A 25452-nucleotide genomic window follows, 5' to 3' on the forward strand; every position below is an offset into this window, starting at 1 on the left:
GCACATTCTGCAGATTTTTCGGTTATCCACTTATTTTTGGCTTTTTTTACTGCTTTGAGTATGTTGTTCTTTGAACAAATAACCTTTTTGGGTCTTTATACTCTAGTTAACAATTAATTGAGTCTTTGCGATTAATCCGATTGATAACAATGAATCCAATTAATCCAATTAATTGTTTCAACCCTAATAATAATAGCTAATAATAATAATAATAATAATAATAACATTGTTGTTCTTTTGATGCTCAGGTTCTGGAAATAGAGAAGTGTGATGCTGGAGACATGAGCGGCATCTCCAGTAAGCGAGCCCGAGAGGTTCTGCAGTGCGAGCTGACGGCGTCAGAGTTTGCCGAGGCGCTCGGACTGAAACCGGACTCTTTGTTTGTGGACTCCATGTTCACGCTGGCTGATAAAGACGGAAACGGTTACCTCTCTTTTCAGGAGTTTCTTGATGTCATAGTCATCTTTATGAAAGGTAACAGCAGTGGTAACAAGTAGATTTTGCATCTTAGATTAATTTTTAGCTGAATTTTTGGCTTTCTACAGTCTGTGAAAGTTAATAATTAATTTTTGGTTATTTTTAAAGTATTCTAAGATGCAAGAATGCAAGAAAAAAGCATGTTTTCGGACTGTGTTTATGTATTTCACAAATAAATTAAAAATAAAACATGAATATCTGAAAATACACTGATATTACAGGATGTGAACATAAAATGGTGATTATTTAAGTAATAATGCCATTACTTAAAAAGGAATCACTTTTTAAAGTAATTCTTAAAGTCTTAAATAAATTATTATAATTATTTAAGATTTATAAAATTGATGTAGATTTCAGTCTGTTTTTAAGAAAAAATACATATTAATGTAATGCTAAGTTTTATTTAATTTATGACATAATCAACAAACTTATTTATTCATTGGAGTCCTATTGAATGCAAGCAAAAGTTTGCAAAAGCCTTTGGAAATTATACACTTTATTCTAGTTTTGTACATCGGTCTATTTTCACAAATAACATCTAGCATTTACCCACATTAGGTAAAATTATGTTTAAATTGTTACAAAAGTAGGTTAATTTTGCCTATGAGTTCCCTTTCCTGGTCCGGGAACAATGAGGTGAACCTGTTTGTTTAGTTATAGGAACTGCAGTGAAATGTGTTTATAACTCCAGGGTCTCCGGAGGAAAAATCCCAGCTCATGTTCTCCATGAATGACATTGGTGGAACTGGCTGCTTATCGAAGGAGGAATTCGCCAGGATGCTCAGGTTTCAGCAGCTTCATCTTTTTCATGGCTGGACAGAGTTTACTCGGCTGTTTTGTCCTTACCCTTTTGATGAATTGCAGGTCTTTCATTGAAATCTCCAACGGCGTTCTGTCAAAGACACAGGCAGAGGACGGCATCAAGGCCATGATGCAGGCGGCAGGGTTTGATGACAAGGAGAAAATCTCATGGAGGGACTTTCACTCGCTCCTGAAGGACCATGAGAAGGAGCTGCAGTTCGCACAACTCAATGTCAAAGGTTTGAGAAAGTTTGGTTTAAAGGTGACCTATCGTGCTTGCTAATATAGATTAGGATAATTCTAAGGGTGATACAAAACATGTTCATCACATTATTTGGACAAAATCACTCTTGTATATAAATATAAAACTTTAGTCAGTTTTGCCTAATTTGACCTTTTTTCAGAATAAGCTCTTGTCACTTTATATTCTAATGAGCTACTGCTGGCCACGCCCCCCAACTCAATGCTTTCACTTGCACTGGAAACCAACTGACCAAACATGCTGGATGGAGCTAGAGGAGGGCGATATGGATGTAAACTTTTATCACAATATTTAGTGGTACTATTGAAGTGACAATAAGAACTATTAATTTAATCTTTTTTTGTTAACTGTATGTTTCTGACATCAATCATAATCCATCAAACACAAATACTGCTCCATCCCATTTGTAATATGCCTCTTTATGACACTAGTCACATAAAAAGTGTGACTCGTATCACTAAACTGCACACATATGTTCAAATTTAATTATACTTTAATTGAAAAGACAGTGGAGAAAAAGTAAAACCAACACTCCCAACAATACAGAGAGTTTTGGGAGGTTTTAAAAATCACTAAGTGGAATTTGTTGTAACAACAATAAATCAAAATTCTTATTATACTGAGAAATTTATCACAATCATTAATAACTCAATAAATGCCCACCTCAAGCTGGAACTCAGCTTTGGTTGCTAGGTAACGGGCTGGCTTCTCTGAGGTTGCTAGGTAACGGGCTGGGCTTCTCTGAGGTTGCTAGGTAACGGGCTGGGCTTCTCTGAGGTTACTAGGTGAGAGGTCAGTGCCTGCTGATTTATGATGTTACATTCTTAAGGTTTTTGAAACAGCCCAAAAAGCATGAACTTAATGCCAATAAATGACTGGGTGGTTTTTTAAAAGTGTTTTTAGAAGCAGTAGAAACCCAAATGGAAGTATAAAAACGTGTATAAAGGTCCCCTTTAAGACCTTTATTCGTCTTTTGTCCTTATCGGATCCATTTCTGTCTTTCCAGGGATGGAGAATCAGGGGAAGAAACGCCTGAGTCGAGACCAGAGAGTGTCCTTCATCCTTCCAGCAAACGGGTAAGAAAGTAGGACAAACTGTTATTTATTGATACAGGAAGTACACAAATACTACTGACTGCAAGATATATAAATAAGAAAGCTCATAAGCTGCTAACAGTTTTATTTGATTTGTATTACAGCAGTAGTAAATCAGATGGATTGGAGCTACGAAGACGGAAAAAGTAAGTCAGTTTTCGGATTTCAGTGTGATGCACTGCAAAAATACACAAAATCTTACCAAGATTTTGTGTAAGATTTCTAGTTCAAATCTTCATACACTACAATAACATTTCAGCAACATGTAGGAACTTGTTTTAAGTCAATAATCTCTTAATATTGATTAAAAAGTACTATTTTCACTGGAGATTATTTCAATTACAACATTGGAAAAAATGTATTGTATAAATTAAATAATCTGCCATTGAAATTAGTACTTTTTTTTAACAATATCAAGAAAGTAGCAAGATTTTCTTGGCCAATCTACGCTTCTGGTTATCTTACATGTCATTGGTTGTTGCATTTCAGTCTGAAAGTTGTGTGACGTCACTGTTTTTAAGGTATTCAATAAATGAAAATTAGAGTTTGTTTGTATTGTTCCCATTTCTACTATTACTATGTAATTTTTACGTACTTCATTTAGGTTGCAAATGCTTAAAAAAACAAGCCATTTTTTGGCATTAATTTAATGATATTTAGTGTCTGAAAAGTTTCAAAAACCTCTCAAATGTAACGTCACAAATCAGCCGGCACTGCCCGTCACCTAGCAACCCCTGCAGAGCTCCACCTATCAGCTAGCAACCCAAAAAGAGCTCCAGCAGGTTTGGTCAGCTGGTCTTACCACTGTATTTCCTGTACAATGGCTGCTAGAAAAGACAAGTGTCTTGTTGTTGACTTACCATCCAAAAACCACTTGCTGCATTCTTGTAGGTTGCGCAGGAGGCTCTACTTCTGCTTTTCAAAGATGTACAGTTGAATAATTGTAGATCTGTTTGCAGCCATGTGTGAGTGTAAATGTTGTTAGGGGACAGCAGTATTTTTTTTTTATTCAAAGTGACAAGAGGCCCTAAAACAGTTCATTCAGAAAGGAGCTTGAAATAGCCAGAACTAATCAGACTAACATCTCATTATCTAAGAAAAATTTTGTACAAAAAATTTTGTATTGCCCATCTTCACCTTAGTAGGTCACCTTTAAAAGTTCACTTTAAACAAACATTTTGGTCAATTTTGTAAAAAGAGAAAGCGGTGAAACAGCATTACAGTCTGTTTTTTTTGTGTTATTCACAATCAGAAAACTCTTCCCACGCAGACAGTAAGCCAGTATAAACTTAGATAATCACTAAAAAACATCTCACTGATTTGTTTACTTGCAGGTTAAGCGTTAAAGCCCCAACTGTTTACGTGAAGCCGAATCGTGAGCAGTACATCCGGAACCCCGTGCAGCAGAAAGTCCAGCAGTTCAAACGTTTCATCGAGAACTACCGCCGCCACATCGTTTGTTTCATCGTCGTGTTTGGCATCACAGCTGGTGTGATCACTGAGAGATGCTACTGTGAGCGGAAAACATCTAAGTTTTCAAACATGAAGACGTGAACCAAACCTTGGAATAAATGGTTGACTGAGATCCTGTGTTCAGTCTACAGTTCTCAGGCTGAAGCCACCGGAGTGCCTGAATCCACTGTGATGGGCATCATAGTCGCTCGCGGCACAGCGGCTGGAATCTCCTTCCTGTATCCCTACATCCTCCTCACCGTGTGTCGAAACCTCATCACGCTGTTGAGAGAAACCTTCCTGAACCGCTACATCCCCTTCGACGCTGCCATCGACTTGCACCGCATCATGGCCATGACGGCCATCGTCCTCTCAGGTCAGTCTGGAGGAGCTAATGATAAAAAACATGTGGGTTACTGTCAGTCGGGTAGCAGCAAGTTACATCTAATCAATTACATTTAACTGAGTAACTTTTTAGAAAAAAATTACCTTTAGGAATATTTTCACTTTTCATGTCCTAGTTCCTAGTTGAGTAAAATTTCTGGGTTCTCTATTCTTCAGTAGCTTCACTGAATGAAGAACAAAAATGTTTTAACCAAAAAAAATAAATAAATCGCCCGCTGTTTTTGTTAAAAGTTTCATAAATGTTGTATTGAAAACAAAATTATTTGGAAAATTTGTTTTTTTGCCCGATTTTGTTATTTCATAGTTGTGGTGTTTATATGAGTTATTTTCATTTTTATCTTTAAAATATTAAAATTTCCACTTAACTTTATATTATGATGATGTAGTTTTTGTAGAACCAGGTGGATCTGTGGTTGCTTCATCTTTTGAAGGAGCTCTTGCCAGGTAATTGGATCGAGGTAGAGAGGTGGTGCGTCCTGATTGGCTGAGGTGAAGGCTTGGTGATTGATGCCGGAAGAGTGTTACAGGTTGAATTTCCACCTAGGGCTTCATTATATTGGAAAGTCAAATTTTTTCAAATTATGTTTGATATAATTTTTTAAGGTAACACAGTTGCCTGGTTGTGCTGCAAATGGCAACTATTTGCCAGATTTTTTTTGTCAGAATTGAAATTGTTTTTCACACTGTAATTGTATATTATTAATAAATTTTTCACTTAAACATGTCAGCTAGCCAAATTTTCATACAGATCGACATAACATGTTCCAAAAAAGGTGCAAAAACAGATATTCCATGTTTTACCTACATCCTCTAAGATGGTCTTGCAAGTTTTTCTGCATAAAAAACAAAACATTTATCTTTAAAATTTAGCAATTTATTGAGCATTCACTTCCCCAAATAATGCTGTTCAATTAGACTAGAGAGCTGTGTTTATTTCAGGCTCTTTGTGCTGAAAACAGCATCATTAAGTTCTTAAACGGGGTTTTATTCATCACTGCGGTGTGTTCCTCCTGTAGCATCATTGAATCAAATATGCCAATGTTTTCCAGGGCTTAGTTGTTTATCCTTCAAGGGCGTATTTAATCTTTTTTGCTTTAAAATGAGACAAGATGGCTTTCTTGCATGACATCTGGCATGACAAAAGAGGTTTAAAGTCTTTTCTCTTAACCAGGATAAGACTTTGAGCTAAGAAGCGAGGACCAGTCACTGTTTAATTATTATTTCTTGACTAAGCAGCGTTCTCTAGTTTCCCAGTGAAAATGTGAATCAGTGGATGTCGTTGAGCTCATGTGTTGCTGGTTTTTGTGTCATTGTGTTGTTGCTGTTTTCATATGCTTCTCACTGGTTTTTGTGTTTCCTTTGCAGTTGCTCACAGTTTGGGCCATGTGGTCAACATCTACATGTTTTCCACCAGCGACCTCAGCATCCTGTCCTGCCTGTTCCCAAACGTCGTCGTCAACAATGGGCAAGACTACACATTTCATTGAGAGATTTGGAGATGTCTTAGATTAGCATTAGCTTCCCCCTTAGCAAACCCATTTTACAATGTTGTTTTTTTCTCATTGTTAAATTTTTTAGCATAAATGCTGCATCATACCTTCTCATTTTAGTTGGCTGTGAGTTTTCTTAGGGTCCTTTCAGTTTTTTTTCTTGACAAAAGCTTTTCCATTTTGCGTTGTTATGCTAGCTTGGGGAGCAGAGCAGCTTCATAAATTTGACAATAAGCCGTCAGGACGATGAGCATTTTAATAAATTATTTGGTAACACTTTATTTGAAGGGGTGTGAATAAGACTGACATGACACTTTCATAAACATGACATGACACATGTTATGAACATCAATAAGCCTTCATGAATATTTATGACTGTTGTCATAAAGCGTCATTCGGTAAATTATGACACTTTTATACAAAGTTGACATTATTCAAAATGTCTTTGTTATGACAACTTGGCATTAACCAAGAAATCATTACTGTTTAAACTTTACCTTTAATAACATAAAGTTACCTAATTTTTAAAGTGCAATCAGTAATACTTTTATAACAAATTAATATCAGTGTAAAATAGGGGCTGTAGCATGGTGCCATGCTACAGCCCCTATTTTGAAAAACACCGATTTAAGTAATTCACTGTTATTTTTCCATTTTAGGTCTGAAATCCCTCCTAAGTGGTACTGGTGGTTCTTTCAGACAGTTCCAGGTAGACTTTTAATCCAATTTTAAAGTTTAGATCTTTGTCAGAGCTTTTTGTGTCATTTTTTCCTTCTCCTTCCCTGTAGGAATCACCGGCGTCCTGCTTCTCTTTGCCTTTGCATTCATGTACGTTTTTGCCTCCCACTACTTCCGTCGCATCAGTTTTCGTGGGTTTTGGATCACTCACTACCTCTACGTTGTTGTGTACATTCTGGTAAGCACTTTCTGAGCTCAAATCCCTCCGGGGGAGGCAGTTATGATTGTCTGATACCGGTGTGTGTGTGTGTGTGTGTGTGTGTGTGTGTGTGTGTGTGTGTGTGTGTGTGTGTGTGTGTGTGTGTGTGTGTGTGTGTGTGTGTGTGTGTGTGTGTGTGTGTGTGTGTGTGTGTGTCCATCAGACGGTCATACACGGCAGCTACGCTCTGCTCCAGGAGCCTCGTTTCCACGTCTACCTGATTCCGCCCAGCCTGCTCTTCCTGCTGGACAAACTGATCAGTCTGAGCAGGAAAAAGGTGGAGATCCCTGTTCTCAGAGCTGAGCTGCTGCCTTCAGGTGATATTCTTAATTTATCGTCTTTAACGGTGACCTATTAGGGCAATAAAGAACATGTTCGCTAATTTTGTTGTTGTTGTTGTTGCTGAACAAAATCATTCTTAGAATGTGTCTGACACGAAGCCAGACACGGGCTTCGTGTCTGGCTAGTTCTGCCAGTGCTTTAGTGCTTTTTATTGATAAAAAACACTAAATTTTGTCACTTATAATCAAACATTTTCCCATGTATTAAGTGAAAAATTCTGCCAGTGGAAATAGTTGTTAATTATTATCAATACTAAGGCTTTATAGACTTGAAACAAACGGCTATATATTTTGCTGAAAAATTATTTGTAAGTTAGTTTTAGTTTTCTCATTTGCACAAAAAAATGAAGCAAAAGAGTATTTTTGTAAGATTTCTTGTTTTGCAGTGTATTTTGAGCTCCTTTCAGAATAAGTTGTTTTAAGGTCTCTTGTCACTTTAAATGAAAAATAAGCTGCTGGCCACGCTCCTCAAACTCAACTTTTACACTCGCCGGTGAAGATGACTGCAAAAAGATGCGCAATTTTACAGCAGTCCAACTTTGAAAAGCAAGTGGTTTCTGGATGATAAGTCCATAATCAGCAGTGACTGTACAGCACATAGAGCAGTAAAACCAGCTGACTAAACATGCTAGGGCTCAGCTTGGGTTGCTAGGTAACGTGTAGAACTCTGCTGGTGTTGCTAGGTAACGACGCAGTGACCCTAAAATATGATGTAACAATTGGAAGGTTTTTGAAACCGCTCATTTTCCAGATACCAAAAAACATGAGCCTGCCAAAGATCTTTATTTTTTTATAGAAAGTTGTGAATTTTGCATAATATGTCCCGTTTAAAACAAACTAATTTCTCATTCTTATCTCTTATCTACACTCTATGTAACGCTTCTCTCGGCTGTCCTTCCCGAAGGCGTGACACATCTGGAGTTCAAGCGTCCCCCGGGCTTCGTGTACCGTTCAGGCCAGTGGGTTCGGGTCGCCTGCCTGGTGCTGGGCACAGACGAGTACCACCCATTCACTCTGACTTCAGCCCCTCATGAGGAGAACCTGAGCCTGCACATCCGGGCCGTGGGACCTTGGACCAGTCGACTCAGAGAGCTCTACACCGAGGAGAGCCTCCTGGAGTTTGGTTCCTACCCAAAAGTACGCCTCTTTGCTGCTTTATCACCAATTTTAATGGTTTTTGGCCCTTTGTGACAGTAATGAAGGGATTTTCTTTAATCTGAAGCTCTACTTGGACGGACCGTTCGGCGAAGGCCATCAGGAGTGGAACGACTTTGAGGTGTCTGTTCTGGTGGGAGGAGGAATCGGCGTCACACCGTTCACCTCCATCCTCAAGGACCTGGTGTTCAAGTCCTCCATCAAGTCCAAGATTCTGTGTAAAAAGGTTTGCAACTGCCACCCGCCATCTTTAATGGCACCTCTGGAGAAGAAGAAACTTCAGATTATAAACATGACATTTAAAATTTGAATATGACAATAAAATAATAATAATGATAATAGCACAGAAAGTAAAATGTTGTCAATATTCAAATTAGCCTAATTGGGACATATAATTTAATATATAATTTACTGAATATGCCTGTTTGTCCTTTGTTACATACCAACTAGGCCTGTCACAATAACAAAAAAGTCCCAATAATTATTGCGATAAATTATAATATTACTATCTTTAGACAAATTTCAAATAATATATTGGTAATTGCATGGTAATAGAAGTTAATTCTCTCAATGATTAATAAGTTCAAACAGGAAGACATTTTAAATATCAAAATTAAAACATAACCAAAAACACTTAAAATAAGACTAAACTAACTTTTCAGCAAGATATAGAAGCTTGTTTTAAGTCAATAATTTAAAAGTACTAGTTCACTTGCAGATGTTAGAAAAGTGTTGTCAGAAGTTGAAAAATTTACTAATGGAAATAGTAAAACAAAACAAGCGCCCATATCTTGCTGAAAATGTACTTGTATTATTTCCAGTTTACTGAAATATTTGAACTAAATAAACTTGGAGAGATTTTGTGTTTTTGCAGTACAGTTTCTGTTCAGTTCTATTCAAAATGGAAACACTGCAAAAACACAAAATCTTACCAAGTATTTTTTCTAGTGAAAGCATCTTAAGACAAAACTAACTTAAAAGTAACGTTTCAGCAAGATATTGAAGCTTGTTTTAGGTAAACAATTCCTTAATATTGTTTTTAAAAGTTCTGTTTCCACTGGCAGATTATTTCTTTCATGACATTTTCTCATGTTTAAAGTGAAATAGTCAGTTAAACTAGAACTTTTTCAAGTAGTCATTGAAACTAGACAAAAATATTTAAGATTTTGTGGGTGGGGGTTTTTTCAATTTTTTCTTCAATAAAACTGAATTTGCTGCAAAGTTTTATACAAATCATTAGAGGTGCTTCTACAAAAAAGTTAAAATAAATAAAATGTTTCTCAGAAAGTGTTGAAACTGCTGTAACTCATATTTAATTTGATCCGTAAAGCCTCTCAGTAACATCTGTCGTCTGAAGGTTTATTTCATCTGGGTGACCCGAACGCAGCGCCAGTTTGAGTGGGTCTCAGACATCATCAGGGAGGTGGAGGAAATGGACACGCAGGAGCTGGTCTCCGTCCACACGTACATCACCCAGGTGGCCGAGAAGTTCGACCTGCGCACCACCATGCTGGTGAGCTTAACACCGCACAACCACTGTTTGCTAGTGGGAAGCGGCTAAAGCTTACAATTACGTTGGTAACAGCAGACAGTGTTTATGGGCTTCGCCATGTTGACGTTTCACTGTTTTAAAGGGGTTGTATTATGTAAAATTCACTTTTTTTAGCTTTACGTCATGTTCTAATGTTATTCCCGCATCAAAAACATATCTGGAGTTTTGCTTTGGTTCTTCCATGCATGTTGGAGAAATCTGTTAATCTCCATGGCAACCATTGAGCTGTGGAAAACACCTGGGTGGACCTAGCCCCGCCCTCGAAGTGCAGCGCCTGCTTGGAGATTCAGGTTTCAGGCGTCAGAGCTTCTGCCTCACAGAGCAGCCCTCGCCCTCTCGGCTCCTTCAGACTAGCCAGCAGCAATTAGCAAACACCTGATGGAACTGAGCATCTGCTGAGTTCATTATACCAGGTGCTTCTCAGTGAATCCCTGGTAAAAACTTTGTTAAAGGGTTAATGGAGGAGCCATGATGTGATGACTTCCTGAAAGCAGAGTTTCAGAAAGAGCGGAAGTTTCTTAAAGAGACAGAGGCTCAATTTCAAGAAGTTAAATCAGGAAGTCAAATTTCTTTTAAGTCATTCGGTAAATGACTTACCGATTGACTTTCTTTGTCTTTTAAAAGAATAATTATGATAATAGAGGTTTGTTTATATTAACTTATATTAACTTCTGGATAAATTGTTGCCACTTCTTTCTTAGATTTTTTTATATGGTTTATTTATTTTTAACTCTTCTTCCAGTTTCTTTTTAAAGTCTGTTTGGCTGTGAACACAACAGTTTGGCCTCAGTCACATGAAATAAGTCTACACTTTGCTATAATTGTTTTTTTTGGGGGGGGATTTGGCTGTTTATCTTAGATAAAGATAAACTTGACTGCCAGTCAACTTTGTCAAGAGCCCACTGCACTGAACCCTGTTGAATACCTGCTGGTTATTCCATCAAATATTGACTTCTGAACTCTTCCTGGGTTAAAACATTAGTTTTGCTGTTTCTAAATGAATATGAACTTTTTTTCTTTGCATTATTTGAGGTCTGAAAGGACTCCATCTCTTACGTTATTTTGACCATGTCTCATTTTGTGCAAATAAAAAAATTCTTGCTTGTAATTTCGGAGACATGTTGTCAGTAGTTCATAGAACAAAAGAACAATGTTCATTTTACTCAAACATAGACCTATAAAAAGTAAAACTGACCATTTTAAGTGGTCTCAATTTTATCCAGAGCTCTATATGGCATTTCTATAACAACTGAAGGTAACACAGTAACTTGATTATGCTATAAAATTGCACTTTGTGGCTGGAAAACACGTACTGCTCCTTTAAGTAGAAAGTAGCTCAGAGTTCCCACTTCCCAGGTAACTTGAACGCCTCATTAGAGTTCAAAGATTTGCATACTTATTTTAAAAATGTTTTGTATTTCAGCTGAATTATCATGTAAAATTTTGATCTGTTTCAGTTTATTGTTTATTTTACCGTTAAGACCGCTCTGCTCTGCTCTCCTCTGTGCAGTACGTGTGTGAGCGCCACTTTCAGAAGGTGTGGAACCGCAGCCTCTTCACCGGCCTGCGCTCCGTCACTCACTTTGGGCGTCCGCCCTTCGTCTCCTTCTTCAGCTCTTTGCAGGAAGTTCACCCTGAGGTCAGCGCTCTGTCACTGCGTTTTTCAAAGTGGGGAGGGCCGCCAGGGGGCGCTAAAGGGACCTCAGAGGGAAGAGGAGAAAAACTGGAAAAAAAAGTTTACATTTAAAAATTATTTTAGTTTTTATTATAAAACATAAGTTTAAATAACTTGGAGATGTAAGACAGAAAAAGCCTTTATTGTCCCACAGAGGGAAAATTCAGGAAATTATTTGTCATGTTCATCTTTCTGATCGGCTGCCAGTCGAGTTTATCAAGTTGTTTTGCTTCTTAAGCTACAAATAGAAAAGTTTTCGACAAGAAAAAGACAGAAGGAAGCTGTAAAAATCGAAACTCTGAAGGTTAAATGAAAGTTGATGGGATTAATATAAAAATATTAGACATTGTCTTATGAAAAGAGGGGACTGTAGTGGAAAATTTTATCTGGTAAAATATTCAAGATCAGATTTAAAAAGTACCTGATCACATTTTCCATCACAGAACTAATTTCTAACTAAAATCAGAAAGTATGAGGCAGCATTTATGCTAAATGGATGTAATAATTATTGAATAGATTAAGAATTATTTTCATTGTCATTTTGCACGAAAGAAAGCACAACATAAATTGAAATAATAAATAAATGTGAGAAAAAATAAAATAAAAATCTAAATATTTTATATTTAAATAAAATCTTTATCTAATAAGATTAAATAAAATATTTTTATTCTATTCATTTCAGTTAACCTCATTAAATAAAATAGTCTTTTTATTTAATGAAAATAAAAATATGAAATTCGATGTTTCTATATTTTGCAGCATTCTGTGTGTTTGCAAAGGAAATCCTCGCCCAGATGATGAAGCCTGGACAACCATATTTAACTTTTGAAGCTTCATGGTTCTTTATCTTTTTTTCCTCAGGTCGGTAAAATCGGCGTGTTCAGCTGCGGACCGCCTGGACTGACCAAGAACGTGGAGAAAGCGTGTCAGAAGATGAACAAGAGAGATCAGGCCTACTTCATGCATCACTATGAAAACTTCTGATCAGTCCTGACACTATTGATAAATAACAATATTTCAGCAAAAATGCTACAACCATTGCAGTAGGTTTTTGGTGTTTTTGGCTTGAAGTTTATTTTAATCCACCTAATTAAACATGTTTTATTTGCAGCTTTATTCTCTAATCAGAAACATTCATGCATTGATTGCAATCAGGAGCAGGAATATTTAACTTGTTCAAAGTCATAGGAATGCATTTTTTTTTTTATAATTCACTTTCTCTATTCATGACCACTGTAAAAATACAAAATACCAAGTAATAAAAACCTAGTAATATCTTAGCATGCTTGAAATAAGACAAAACTAACTTCCAAGTATCTTTTCAGCAAGAAAAAATGAGATCTGGATCTCAGTGGGATTTACCTGGTTAAATAAAGGAAATAAAAAACAAAAAAAATAGATACAGGAGCTTGTTTAAGGCCAAAAATTCCTTAATATTCATTTATAAAATGTTTTCTTATAAGTGAAATAATAATATGTTATACAAATATAGAAAAAGGAAGAAAGGAAATAATCTGCGAATGAAAGTAGTACTTTTTTAATCAATAATAAGGAATTATTAACTTAAAACAAGCTCCTATATCTTGCTGAAAAGTTACTTCTAAGTCGGGTTTTGTCTCATTTTTTGTATTTTAAGATACTTGCACTAAAAAATAGACCAGAATTACTTGGTGAGATTTTGTATTTTTGCAGTTGAGTAAGTAATTTATTTGTTTGCTGTAGATGTAAATGGATTCAAACCACTTTCATTTGCAAATGAACCAACTTGTTTTAAATCAGTTTCTTCACTATGCAGATATACTTGTGTGAATTTTTGGAGTATGTTTTAAAATCATGACTTAATTGTTTCTTTGTGTTCAACCCGTAATAAAATATTTCATCTGACTTGGGGAGGTTTGATTATGTAATGACCTGTGAGGTTTTGTGCAGCGAAGGCTCTCAAATTTCTGCCGTCGGCTCCTTCTGGTGCAGCTCCCTTTTAGACTAAAACTGCACTCGAGTTCATCCAAACCGATAAATTGGATTTATTGGTTGACTGATAAGGCAGGCCGCTCTACTGAAATGTTAAATTCTCTCCAACAGTCTGCAGTTTTCTGTGTGTCGTGTAATTATGTGAATTACTCAACCTTAGCAGCCTTTGTCCTGCTTATTCTCTGGAATAAGTTTGATATTTGTTATGCTTGGTGATTGTTTCACTGACTTGGAGATCAGTTTGTTTATGAATCAAACACATTTCAGATTAAGAAAAAGGGTTTATAGTAACATGCATGTAGAAGGATTTTTATATTTTTCTTTTTTCCCTTTATTCCTGATTCTTTTTTCTTTTGTTCATTTTTTGTCTTTTTCCTTTTCCTTTCTCTTTGCTTTTATTTTTTATTTTTTGCTTTTTCTTTCTTTTTCCTTCTTTCTTTTGTCTTTTTTATTTTTCTTTTGTCTTTTTTATTTTTTTCTTTTGAGATTTTCCTTTTATCTTAATTTTCTTTTCTTTCTCTTTCTTTTCTATTTTGGCATTTTTTTCTTTCTCTTTTCCTTTTTCCCCTTTCCTTTTTTTTCTGACTTTTTTGTCTTTTTCTTTTGACTCAATTAAATATATATGTGTGTGTTTTTACTAGGATTAAGTGATCAGCAACAAGACAAAATATGTGTTAAATAATTGTGAAATGTGAATTAAATATTTTTAAAATTATGTAGGAAACTGATTTTGTTGAATTTTAATTAGGGGTGTTAGAATAAAGTGGGCCTTTTACATCAACTCCTTTAAAATACATTTAAACTCAGCTTTATAATATAAATTTTAAAAACAAACCTAAAATCGTTCAGTTTTAAACATAATTTAGTCTCAGCAGAAGTGAGTATTAAGTAAAATAAATACTGATTTGTTGTAAATTCATATTAAGTTGAACTGGTCGCACATTTTTAGTCCCAATGAGTTTTTTTCTATGTGGAAAAAATAATAATAATTGTGAGTTTTTTCTGGTTAGTTTAAGTGAAACCGACTGATCAAATGGCACCCTCTTCTGGAAAAGAGCCGCTCATCCTCACCTCCGTCACAGCAGCTGGATAAAAATTTGGTCCAAGGTCATATCGATTTGTGCTGCTTTTATTCCTATTTTTATAGATTTTCAGTACAATACATTAAGCTCCCCCTTTAAACGCCCTTGCTCCATCCAATTACATGTTAAATGCTTCTCTGCGGTTCAGCGTGACGGGTCGGTGCACATAGGGAACGGGTTTTAATCTTGCTTTAATCGGGTGTCACATTCACAGCAATAACCAGGAAGGTGAAGTTGTTGGAGGGCTGATCAATGGACTGATGAATGCTGCAACTTTCTTGCTCAGGAGGGACCTTAGCTGTACGTCTCATTCACTTTACACAAGTTTTCCACAATGAGTGGAGGAGTTGAATCACTAACCTTGTTTTCAAAGTCCCTGGAGCTTTTCGGGCCAGTCAGCAGGACCAAAATAACTTCTGAAATATTCTCCAAGAAGGAACTGGGAAGGAAAAGGAAGAATACAGATGGTTTTTCAAGCCTGATGGTTTAAAGGTGACCTGATATGTTTCCTTGAACAGGCTAGGACAGGTCTATGGTCTAAACAAAACATATTCATTACATTTTCTTGCACAAAATCATTCTTAAAAAAATAGATTTTAGTCATCTCAGTTCTGCCTATTTTGAGCCATTTTAGGGCATCTTGTCACTTTAAATCCAAACAATCTGCTGGTGGCCTAAAGTAAAATGTCTGCAAAGAGATGCACAATTGTACATATTTGAAAAGCAGAAACAGAGCCTCCTGCACAACAACCAACAAGAATGCAGCTTCTGAATGGAAAGTCAGCAACAAAACACTAGCCTTTTCCAGCAGTTGTTGTGCAGCGCATACAGCAATAAAATCACCTGACCAAACATGCTGAAGCTCAGCTTTGGTTGCTAAGTAACAGTGCCAGTTAAATGTGTCTTTACAATTGGTAGGTTTTGAAATGACTCATTTTCCAGACACGAAAAAATATTAAATTATTGCCAAAAAACCCCCCAACTGCATGGGTATTTAAGAAGTGCTTTTTTTAGAAGCAGTTCAAACCCAAATGGATGTATAAAAACTTGCAAAATTTAGATCTTTGATAAGCTTAAGTGTAGCCTCCTGCACAACCAACAAGAATGGAACAAAGGTTAGGGCTTCTGGATAGTAATTCAAAAACTAAACGCTTGTTGTTGTTTTTTCCCAGCAGCTATTGTACACCAGTAACAACAGATGACCAATCATGTTGAAACTCAGCTCAGGTTGCTAGGTGACGGACAGAGTTCCACTGGTGTTGCTAGGTAACAGGTCTTGGGCTTCACTGGGGTTGCTGATTTGTAATGTTACTTTACAGACGTTTTTGAAACTGCTCATTTAACATGAACTTATTGCCAAAAGATCCCCATCTGGGTGGCTCTTTTAAGCACTTGGACTGTTTTTAGAAGCAGCTGAGACCCAAATGGAAGTACAAAAATGTGCAAAATGTTAATTTTGCATAATACTTTAAAGTCTGCTTCAATGAATGTCGTAATCTACCAACAAGAGAGGAGACAATGCACAACGTGTTTAGGATGTGTGAGGAGCGTAGCGCAGTGTGCATGGCAGTACTTAAGAGGCTGTTAATCTTCTTAGAGCTGCTAAGTACCCAGCTAAAAATCAGCTACTGTCCAGATTGTTTCTTCCTGCCCCAGATAAATGACTCAGACGACAACAAAGGGTTAGCTCAAAGAAATATGTGGCAGAGTGTTCACGCTGGCAGGAAATATGCACTTCCTCTCCTTTGGGAGCTGTGCTGACAGAGCGGTGGGAGAAGTTTTGGTGGGCCTTCACGACTTGAAGATGTTTGGCAGCGGCTCCAAGAAGTGGTTTGTGAAGAAGCAGAAGAAGCAGCAGCAGCAGAAATCTGGCAAGAGGCCATGCACCAGGAAGAGGAAGAGATGGGCGGCAAAGATCCTCAAGGAGCACAGAGAGCAGATCCTCAGTGAGCTGGATGTCAACGCCGTGCTGCCCTACTTGGTGTACGACAAGGTCTTCTCACTGGTGGAGTACAAGGAGATCCTGGGACAGGAGTCCAGCAGGGGACGGGCGGAGGTGTTCCTAAATCACCTGTCCTCTAAAGGGCCTGCTGCTTTCTGCTCGTTCTGCTCCGTTTTGGAGGAGGTGTGTCCCCGCCTGCTGACCTGCTTCCTGTTGGATGGAGAAGGTACACAGATGGAGTAGCTCTTATTTTTGATAATTACCACCAGACTAAAAAAGAAAATGCATCAGCAGTGCTGTTCCATTTTTTAATCAGGCACCTGTTAAATACGGGCGGCCTGTGCACAAGAGCTGAAACAATTTATTAGCAGGCCTGTCGCAATAAGCAATAAATCAATTAATCGCATGATAAATTAAAACGGGCTCAATAATTCCCATTTACATGATTTATTGTTTCTCTCTATCAAAATCTGGCTGACAAAAGTCTACAGTCTGGTGTTTTGATCTCAGCTAGCCCTGTTCTGAAAAATAATTTTGTTTTTATTCATTTTATTTGTTGTGTCTGTTGTATTGTTTGTTTATTTTGGATATTTAAAGTGTCTTCCAGTTCTACTATTAAATGTTCATTAGAATTTATTCATCTTTGACAACATATTATTGCATTATTATACCATATTGTATTGCTTAAAAATGGTCTCAAAACGATATTTTTTATCACAAAAATTTCTGGGATGAGTTATTGTCCAGAAAAATTTGTTACTGTAACAAAATGCATTTCAGGCAACAAGTGATTATTTTCCTTTTTTAAAAACGGATTGAATTATTTCTAATATTAGAAAAAATAAATTCTTAAGATGTTAAATGAAAAACCTGCAGAATGCACCATTTTAAAAAAGAAATTATTAATCGAACAAAACAGAGTGTCTTTAGTCAGAGGCATGTTCAAAATCGCTGTAATACAGACCGCTACAGGAGATCTTTCCTGTCAACGGCCAACACCATCTGCAATACCTCTTTGAATAATTTAAAATAATATGAGTTACAACAACATTTAATTTCACTTTGGGATCAATAAAGTATTTATGAATATTGAATTTAATCATCAGAATAACTGATGACTAAAATAATGGTAAACTGCAGGCCTAATCGCCACATAGTTTTGGTCGCATTGAACTCACCATGTGAAGCAAAACAAAGAAAAATGACAAAGACAGAAAAACTACTTATCAGTAAGCCAGAGACTCAGACTAAGAGTCTGCAAAAATAGCCTCTTAAATCTGGGTGGCTGAGGGGATTACCGAGCAGCCAGCGCTGCTAACTAGCCTGCTACAACATATGGCCTGACGTGGCAGCAGTTTGCACCGTTTCACTCACAGTGACCTGCAAAAGTATTAGACCTTTAAAACATTGATTATATTTGGACCTTATGTATTAAACCAACACAAAATAGTGCATATGTGAAGAAAAAAGTCCAAGAGGCCAGGGTAACCCTGGAGAAGCGGCAGAGAGCCAGGTGGAAATCTGTTGACAGGACAACTATTAGTCCTGCAATCCACAAAACTGGACTTTATGGAAGAGTAAAAAGCCATTACTAAAAGAAAAAAAGAAGATGTTCTATTTAAAGCATCATACTGAGGGGGACAATTTTCTTCAGCAGGGACAGGGATACCAGAAGTGCTCTAAAATCAATTCTTATTTGAAAACACTGATACTTTTGATACTTCAGTTATTTGAGGTTAACGAAAATACAGTAGAAAGAAACTATATTACTGAGATGGTTGGTGGGGAACTACTTTTCCTTTCACCATAAGAAGCCCAGGCACACTCAATAAAAATAAATACATTTTGAAATAAAGTTTTTATTATTATTATTATTATTATTAATTGTTTAACTAAATATTTTACTCCGAATTTCTATTTGAATGACCCATATTTATAAAACAGCAACTCTTATTTTAGATTTACTCCGTTATTATTATTCATATGGTTCGGAAAGGAAATCAGTGGTATCAGTTATCGAGCATCGCTACTGGTCACGGTTACAGTAAGATGAATGGAGCAAAGTACAGACCAATCCTGGAAGAATCCTGGATTTCTCCGGTAGAATTTCGATCGGGCCAATCAGCGAGCAGAAGGAGCAGTCGTAAACGATGACGTAGATTTTCTGCGCTGTTTTAAAATCGTAGTTTCTCGCAGTTTTAGCAATGGCGACGGAGGAAGTGAACGCAGTCATTCAGTCCGTGTTGGTCACGCTTCCAAATATTAAATTAACATTAACAGCCGTTCGGCTCTGCACCTCTCTCTTCTTAGTGGAGGACGGTTGTTTACAGCTCAGGCAACTTCCGGTAAGTTTCATAGCGTCGAAGTGGCGCATTTACATACGTCACGGGTAAACGTTAGGGATCGGATAAAATTCAAAACTTCAACTGTCCACGGCTCCAACAAGCAAGTTCAGTTTTATTGCTTCTCAACGAAGCAAAACTAAGAACAAGGGACTAGTTTTTACCAGGCTACCTTTATAGAAGACAACAGCTTTAAACATACAACGCATATTTACAACCAAAATCTGTAGGAAGAGTTAAAATTAGTTGTTTAGAGGTTCCTGTATCTAATCATGACAAAATTAACAAAATTCTGAGGATAAATACTTTTACAATGTCCCATCATTGCCCACGTTTTTGGCTGAGTGAGTTTCTGTAGGTAGGACTGATGCCAAGCTTATAGGATGAGGTGTGAACAAAGAAAATACTAAAATATTCATCTGCATCCACAGATGGAGTCCCAGGACAGAGCAAGAAAGTGGGGTTCTCTGTACCCCCAAACAGTCCGGCAGAGCAGCCTCTGTGTCCACCCCCAATGTACACGAACCCTATGTTCAACACAAGGTGAGCCCACAGTACATGTAACTAATTTCTCATAAAATTATGGGTGGAAAAATGTTTTGAGAGTTCAGTTTTATTGCTTTTTTGACAATACATTAAAAAAAGCTGAAATACAAACATTAACAAATTGGTAAAATAAAGATAAATTGACTGTATAGCAGTAAATACACAACAAAAACTCAAAATTGTGCCAATTATTTTTGGTGTAGTCACTAGTGCAGCTATCTTGGTACACTTGAAATGAGATGAAATTTACAAGTAACTTTTCAGCTCAATATAGGAGATTGTTTTAAGTTCCAGTTATAAGGGAAATAACAGCACTTACATTTTTTGGTGTCTGGAAAATGAACTAAGTTTAAAAAAACCTCTGAAATATAAAGTCACAACCAAAAGGCACTGTGTGGTCACCAAGCAACCCCAGCCAATCCCAGCCCGTTTCTTAGCAACCTCAGCCACTCACCTATCAACCAAAAGATAAGCTCCAGCATGTTTGTTTGCGCTGTGCAATGGCTGCTGGAAAAGACAATTGTTTTGCTATTCACTTACCATTCAGAAACCACTTACTGCATTCTTGTTGGTTGTGCAGGAGGCTCCACTTCTGCTTTTCAAAGATGTACAGTTGTAGAATAGTTTTGTCTTAATTCAAGTGTACTAATTTATTTGTATTTGAAACTAGCAATTGTTTTATAACTATTCATCTATATATCTGCCATTTTGAATTGGGGGCATGGCAAGCAGCAGCTTATTTGAATTTAAAGTGACAAGAGTCTCTAAAACAGCTCATTCTGAAAGGAGACTAGATCATTATCTAAAAAAGATTTTGTGCAAAAAATGAAACTGAAATGTGTTTTGTATTGCCCATAGGCCTATCCCAACCAAGAAAGAATAATAGGTCACCTTTGGAAATAAAAGATAATGTGGGAGGAAGGGAAAGGTTGACACTAAAAATGAAAAAGAGGAGCATGAAATGAGATTTGCTGAGCCAGTCTCCTGAAGAACAACCAGAGGAGCTTCACTGCAGTCGATTGTGTCACTGTGTGTCAGCCCTTCGCCTCGTGAATGTGTCACGACTGTGAGGCGATGTCTGTCCTGGTGTGTGTGTGTGTGTGTGTGTGTGTGTGTGTTGCATGTTAGACCTCTGGAGATCACTCTAACGCTGCAGCCGAGTGCGGGGGGGCGTGGGGTCTTTACATGCAGTGTGAGTGTGTTTGGCGGTCTGACCGGCCGTTGGGGGGCAGGGGTCACATGGATGTGATGGGACAGAAAAGCTGATATGCTCTCTAGACCGTTAAGGAGGCCTTTTTAATTTATGACAGCAAAGTCGGCGCAGAGACAGCCATCCCAGTGGTCTGTCCCTGGGTAGTGACACACACAAACAGACAGGCTGACAGAAATAAACCAACACACACAACAAAGCATAGCAGCACACACTGCTAGAATGGTCACAGAGCCTCCACTGGAGATGCAGCTCGCTAACAAGGCAACGTAAGTCTGCTTAAAATTTAATGACAGCCTTATGCGGTTTTATTTGGGTTCATACCAAATGGACGCTCTTTGGACTGTAGCATCTTTCATATTTATTTGAAGAAGGTATGGGTTGATTTTTAGCTATTCAAAGTATTTCAAGAATAAAAGCACTATCTTCTCTTTGCTAATTCTTGGAAGAAGTAGGATGGAAACTGGCTAAAGTAATGGCTGCCTTATTATGCCAGAGCATGGCTTTGAATGTGTTCTGGTGTCAATTATCTGACCTGTGTGTTAGCGCCAAGTCGAGTTGGGGCTTTGGATATTTCTTCGATCCAAGTGGAATCGGAGGCATATTGTCAGCTGTGTGCGGTTCAGAAAGGCATTGTGTTTATTAGTTTTTGTGTCGCCTCTTGTCCGTATCCTGCTGACTGGGAGCGAGTGCGCTGGATTTAATTACATCTCTGGGCTTCTGTTTCATGGGCCTGCTGGTTGCCAGATTGAACGGTGCCTCGCAAACGTCTCCGTAACCTTTGAACCTTTTCACATTTTGTGTTTTATTGGGATTTAATACGTTAACCCAAGACAAATGGCAAGCGAAAGGATTCGTTGTTTTCAAATCTTTTACAAATAATAGAAATAGAAGTGGTTTTTGCTGTATCAAGGTGGGAAAATTCAGGTGTAGCAAATTGACAGGCAATCGAGGCACGTAGATTCATTCATAGATGAAAGTTTAAAAACGGGTAAACAACAAAATTAAAAATGTTATATACATATATAATAATTTATAAATATAATTTATATAATATCAATTCTAATTTTTATATGTATACAGTATTTTGTTTTTAATTTACAATCATTATCAATTTAATAATTTAAATTAATATACATATAAATAATTAATTTTATTTTAAATTTGCAACCACTGTACTTTATACACGTGAGTTTAATATAAAACTCTTAGGTCCAAGTTAGGTGATTTCAATTTCTATTTTCAGATTGTTATGAATATAAACAATAGAGATGTGCCGATCAGGTTTTTTCCTGCCGATACCGATACCGATCACATAATTTTAAAAAAAAATTTTTTATCATTAACACTACCGGTTACATTATGTCGAAAAAGGAACCATGAATTCACCTTAATTTAGACAAAAACTTGTTTTTAATAACTTTTTCCAAGAAGAAAACTAAACAAAACAGGCATTTTGCAAATTGTACTGCTATCAATAATACTATTTTTAACAGACTGATAACATATGAAGGCTCTGAAGAGGCTAAATAATGCAAAGAGTCAAAATAAAACCTCTCAACATTGCCAAAAAAATTCAAGTATAAAACTTAGCATTCAAAGGCAGATGCAGGTTCCATTACAATAAACAATCTAGAGTTAATGAATGAAACCTTCCTGATAGCATGGCAGCTAGCTGATTACTGCTAGTTCTGAGTGGCTGTTTCTGACTGAGCGGAATAATTATGCAGAGCAGGGAGGAGATCGATTATTTTTTTAGAGATTATCTGTCTCATGTTAGGACAGCGAAAGTTTTAATACGTATGTAAAATGTATTTTTTTAGGTTAGATGCTGCAGCTTTAAACAGAGGTTCGGTGTGAGAGTCACTACCAGGTGGAGCAGAAGCGGCGCTCCGTCTGTCAAATATTACTACCTGTAGCGCGTAGCAGCGGTTCAACAGCAAGAACAGAACCAGCGTCTTAGATCGCAGCTTGAAGACTTAAATAATTTTGCGGGATTTGTTTAGCTTTCTGACCGTCATGCTAATCCGGGTGAGTGTTTGTAGCTGTGCGCTGCTTTACCTGCTATCTGATCCGCCATATGTCTTTTTTACTGCAGTGAGCCTCGATGTAGCCAAACTCCGTCAAGTATGGCATTGTTTTTATGTCGTATTAGTTTCATTGTGTTGATGCATTTTGACTTGCTTCAATTTTCCGGCGCAACACGCAAACTTCCCCATTCACTCAGTGCGTTATAGTTCCACATCGCTTAGGATTTGTTGCTGCGCGTTTGCGCAGCGCGAAGGGAAGAGGAGACCAGCTGCACAGGCAGGCTGCGAAATGAGATGCAGGTGATCGGTATCGGCAACAAGAGCCAATGATCACCGATCATGCACTTTTTCACGAAAATCGGCCCGATTATGATCGGTGACCGATCGATTAGCACACGTCTAATAAACAATATTCGGCCAATTATTAAACCCTAAACTTGCACCTGCTGATGTGTAGGACTGTAATTTGAATTAATAAAATAGTTTTTTCTTAGTTGATAGGGCACCAAACGTGGTTCCAGCTCGGGGCCCTCATACTTTTAAATCCGGCCCTGTTTGGAAAGCATCACAGTTTTATTAAGCTAAAAATCTGAGAAAGATAAAAAAAAGGCTAAATATGCCAGATTCCCAAATCTGCATCAAGTCTCCCAGGGTGTTGGCATGTTGGATAAGCGAAGTCAGATCCATATCTTTGACCTAAAGATCGTCTGGGCTGCACTGATGGGCCTGCAGAGGTCCCACAATCAGAGAAGAATGACCTGCGACCTCCACCGTTTCTCTGGTTATACTCTTATCGTGCTTCCTTAAGTTTTATTTGATATTGTGAAATGTATGTATTTTGTAATAAGTGGGAAACTAGGTATCATTTACATATTCAAAATAAATAATAGGGGGAAAAAGATGCTGACCAGCTTTCCTCTCACCATCTGTCCATTGACCATAAAATGGCGCAAAATAGAATTATGAAAAGATGGTTGCTTAAAGGAAACACAGGAATTTTGAAAATTTTTTGATAAAATGCTTTTGCGTGAATGTATTTTGCAAAACTTCAAATGAAAACACTTTTTTCGCATCATGCGAGTCATGTGATCAACATCTGGATGTTACTAACAGAAAAGACGAAGAAGACGACAGGAAGTGGTAGAAGGATGATGGCGCGGTGTGTTTTTTTTATTGACTTATTGTGATAACAAACTTATTAACGTGTGACTTTAATTGCATTTATTATTTAATGGAAACCCTGCAATTGTGTTTTTCAACATAGAGGAGTTGCTCCTCCACTGTTAGCACATTTAGCAGCGCATACACATGCAAAATTGGCAGCACAGAGACCCTCCTAGCTCTGATTGGCTGTTTTTGTCTGGGAGTTGTGCATTTCTTAAGATATTAATTTTAGCACTGGAAGGAGGATCTTAATTGTTTTCACATATTATCTGTCTTATTATACTATCATGACATGGTGACAGTTTCAACAAATGTAGAAAACATATTATTTATAAAGGTTACATGCTGAAGCTTTAAGAGATATAAATGTTTTTAAAACCACACATTTCAGGGTGAAAATGCAAGAGAAGATGTGCGATTGTGCAGACACTGATTGGAAAATGCACTACTTTTGTATTGCAGGATGTTTCTGCTGAAACCTGTGATTCAGGCGGTTGTGCTAGGATCCTAGGCCTTCCATGCGTTTAAGCAGCTGCCTCCAAAAATGAAGAAAATGAGATGCTGGCAGGTTGAAGAGAAGGTGGAGGAGGAGAGCAGAGATTAGCTGGAGCCGTGAGGTTATGCTTCCCTGGGCCGATGACTCACCTCGCAGCATACAGAGAGAGAAAGCACTGCGACAGCATCGAGGTGTGACTCTCTCTGCGAGCGCGTTTCATTACTCTTGGTCTTCTTGGTGCAGTGCATTCATGGAAAGAGGACTTTCTCCGTGAACTCCTCTTTGTTTGGCGCAAAAGCAATAAATCACAGCGTTACAGCAGGCAGCGGGTTCGTGGGGCTCTCATCCAGGTTTGTCTCCGCTGGGAGCAGCCTCCGAGTCCTACAAACCAACTTTGATGATTTTTTTTTTTTTCTGCTGCACGGGATAAAGTAGATGAGCAAGTCTGAGGACACGAAAAAGAAGGGCAGCCCCGTCTGTCCTATTTACGTTCTAAAATAAAGTACTTTAGTGTGTTATTAGCACACACGTGTGCCTTTGCGTGCCGGTGTGAAGCTACGGCGGTGTGTGTGTGAGTGTGTGTGATGTACAATAAAAGATGTCAGCAGTGGGTTCTCATGTGAGAAGGGTAATGATGGGGCAGGCTGCTCAGAGCCATTACTGTAGAAATGCAGAAGGAGGGGGTGCCAATGTGAAATCAAAGTGCTGCAGTGGAGGGTGCATGGATATGCAGTGGGCTTCAGACTGCAGTACAGCCACTGACCCACTGCTGTGTCAGAGCTTCCCCACTGACACACTACCACTGGTTCCCATGCACTGCAAAAACACTAAATCCTAACAGCCATTTTTACTCTAGTTTTATCTTAGAATAACTTTTCAGCAAGTTATGAACCTATTTTAAGTCAATAATTCCTTAATATTGATGGAAAAGTACTAGTACAATTGGCAGATTATTTTACTCTTAACAAGGTAAAGACGTGTTTTTATAAGTAAAATAATCTGGCAATAGTACCAGTACTATCTTGCTA

At 37.6% G+C, this 25452-nt stretch overlaps 2 protein-coding genes and 1 long non-coding RNA gene across 10 annotated transcripts in view; 2 read left to right on the forward strand and 1 right to left on the reverse strand.

The window, feature by feature from the left end:
* Nucleotides 1–13525, forward strand: part of duox (dual oxidase) — a 27629-nt gene extending 14104 nt beyond the window's left edge. Inside the window, exons 18-33 of the mRNA XM_017305203.2 lie at nt 249–474; nt 1169–1262; nt 1342–1517; nt 2547–2616; nt 2739–2780; nt 3969–4147; nt 4232–4462; nt 5857–5956; nt 6641–6690; nt 6770–6897; nt 7082–7235; nt 8164–8396; nt 8482–8640; nt 9772–9927; nt 11477–11605; nt 12503–13525. Coding sequence (XP_017160692.1) covers nt 249–474; nt 1169–1262; nt 1342–1517; nt 2547–2616; nt 2739–2780; nt 3969–4147; nt 4232–4462; nt 5857–5956; nt 6641–6690; nt 6770–6897; nt 7082–7235; nt 8164–8396; nt 8482–8640; nt 9772–9927; nt 11477–11605; nt 12503–12625 — 2250 coding nt within the window. The 3' untranslated portion in view covers nt 12626–13525. The remainder of the gene's footprint in view (nt 1–248; nt 475–1168; nt 1263–1341; nt 1518–2546; nt 2617–2738; nt 2781–3968; nt 4148–4231; nt 4463–5856; nt 5957–6640; nt 6691–6769; nt 6898–7081; nt 7236–8163; nt 8397–8481; nt 8641–9771; nt 9928–11476; nt 11606–12502) is intronic.
* Nucleotides 8453–16263, reverse strand: LOC103466441 (uncharacterized). Its single transcript, XR_014087938.1, has 3 exons — nt 15055–16263; nt 11441–11689; nt 8453–8676 (listed from the first exon to the last, which is right to left on the reverse strand). It is a non-coding gene; the product is annotated as an uncharacterized LOC103466441 (long non-coding RNA).
* Nucleotides 16264–16361: 98 nt separating this feature from the next.
* tjp1b (tight junction protein 1b) overlaps nt 16362–25452 on the forward strand; it is a 107183-nt gene continuing 98092 nt past the window's right edge. For 4 of the 8 annotated variants that reach the window (XM_008411994.2, XM_008411996.2, XM_008411997.2 and 1 more), the window contains exons 1-2: nt 16363–16862; nt 19410–19521. In XM_008411994.2, the coding sequence (XP_008410216.1) occupies nt 16424–16862; nt 19410–19521 (551 nt within the window). In that variant the 5' untranslated portion in view covers nt 16363–16423. Of the gene's footprint in view, nt 16863–18849; nt 18982–19409; nt 19522–25452 lie in introns of those variants that run through there. The other 4 variants (XM_081608265.1, XM_008412003.2, XM_008411999.3 and 1 more) reach the window with 3 other exon arrangements.

Source organism: Poecilia reticulata, chromosome 6 (assembly GCF_904066995.2).
Source record: "Poecilia reticulata chromosome 6, P_reticulata-male-v2, whole genome shotgun sequence".
NCBI classification, from domain to species: domain Eukaryota; kingdom Metazoa; phylum Chordata; class Actinopteri; order Cyprinodontiformes; family Poeciliidae; genus Poecilia; species Poecilia reticulata.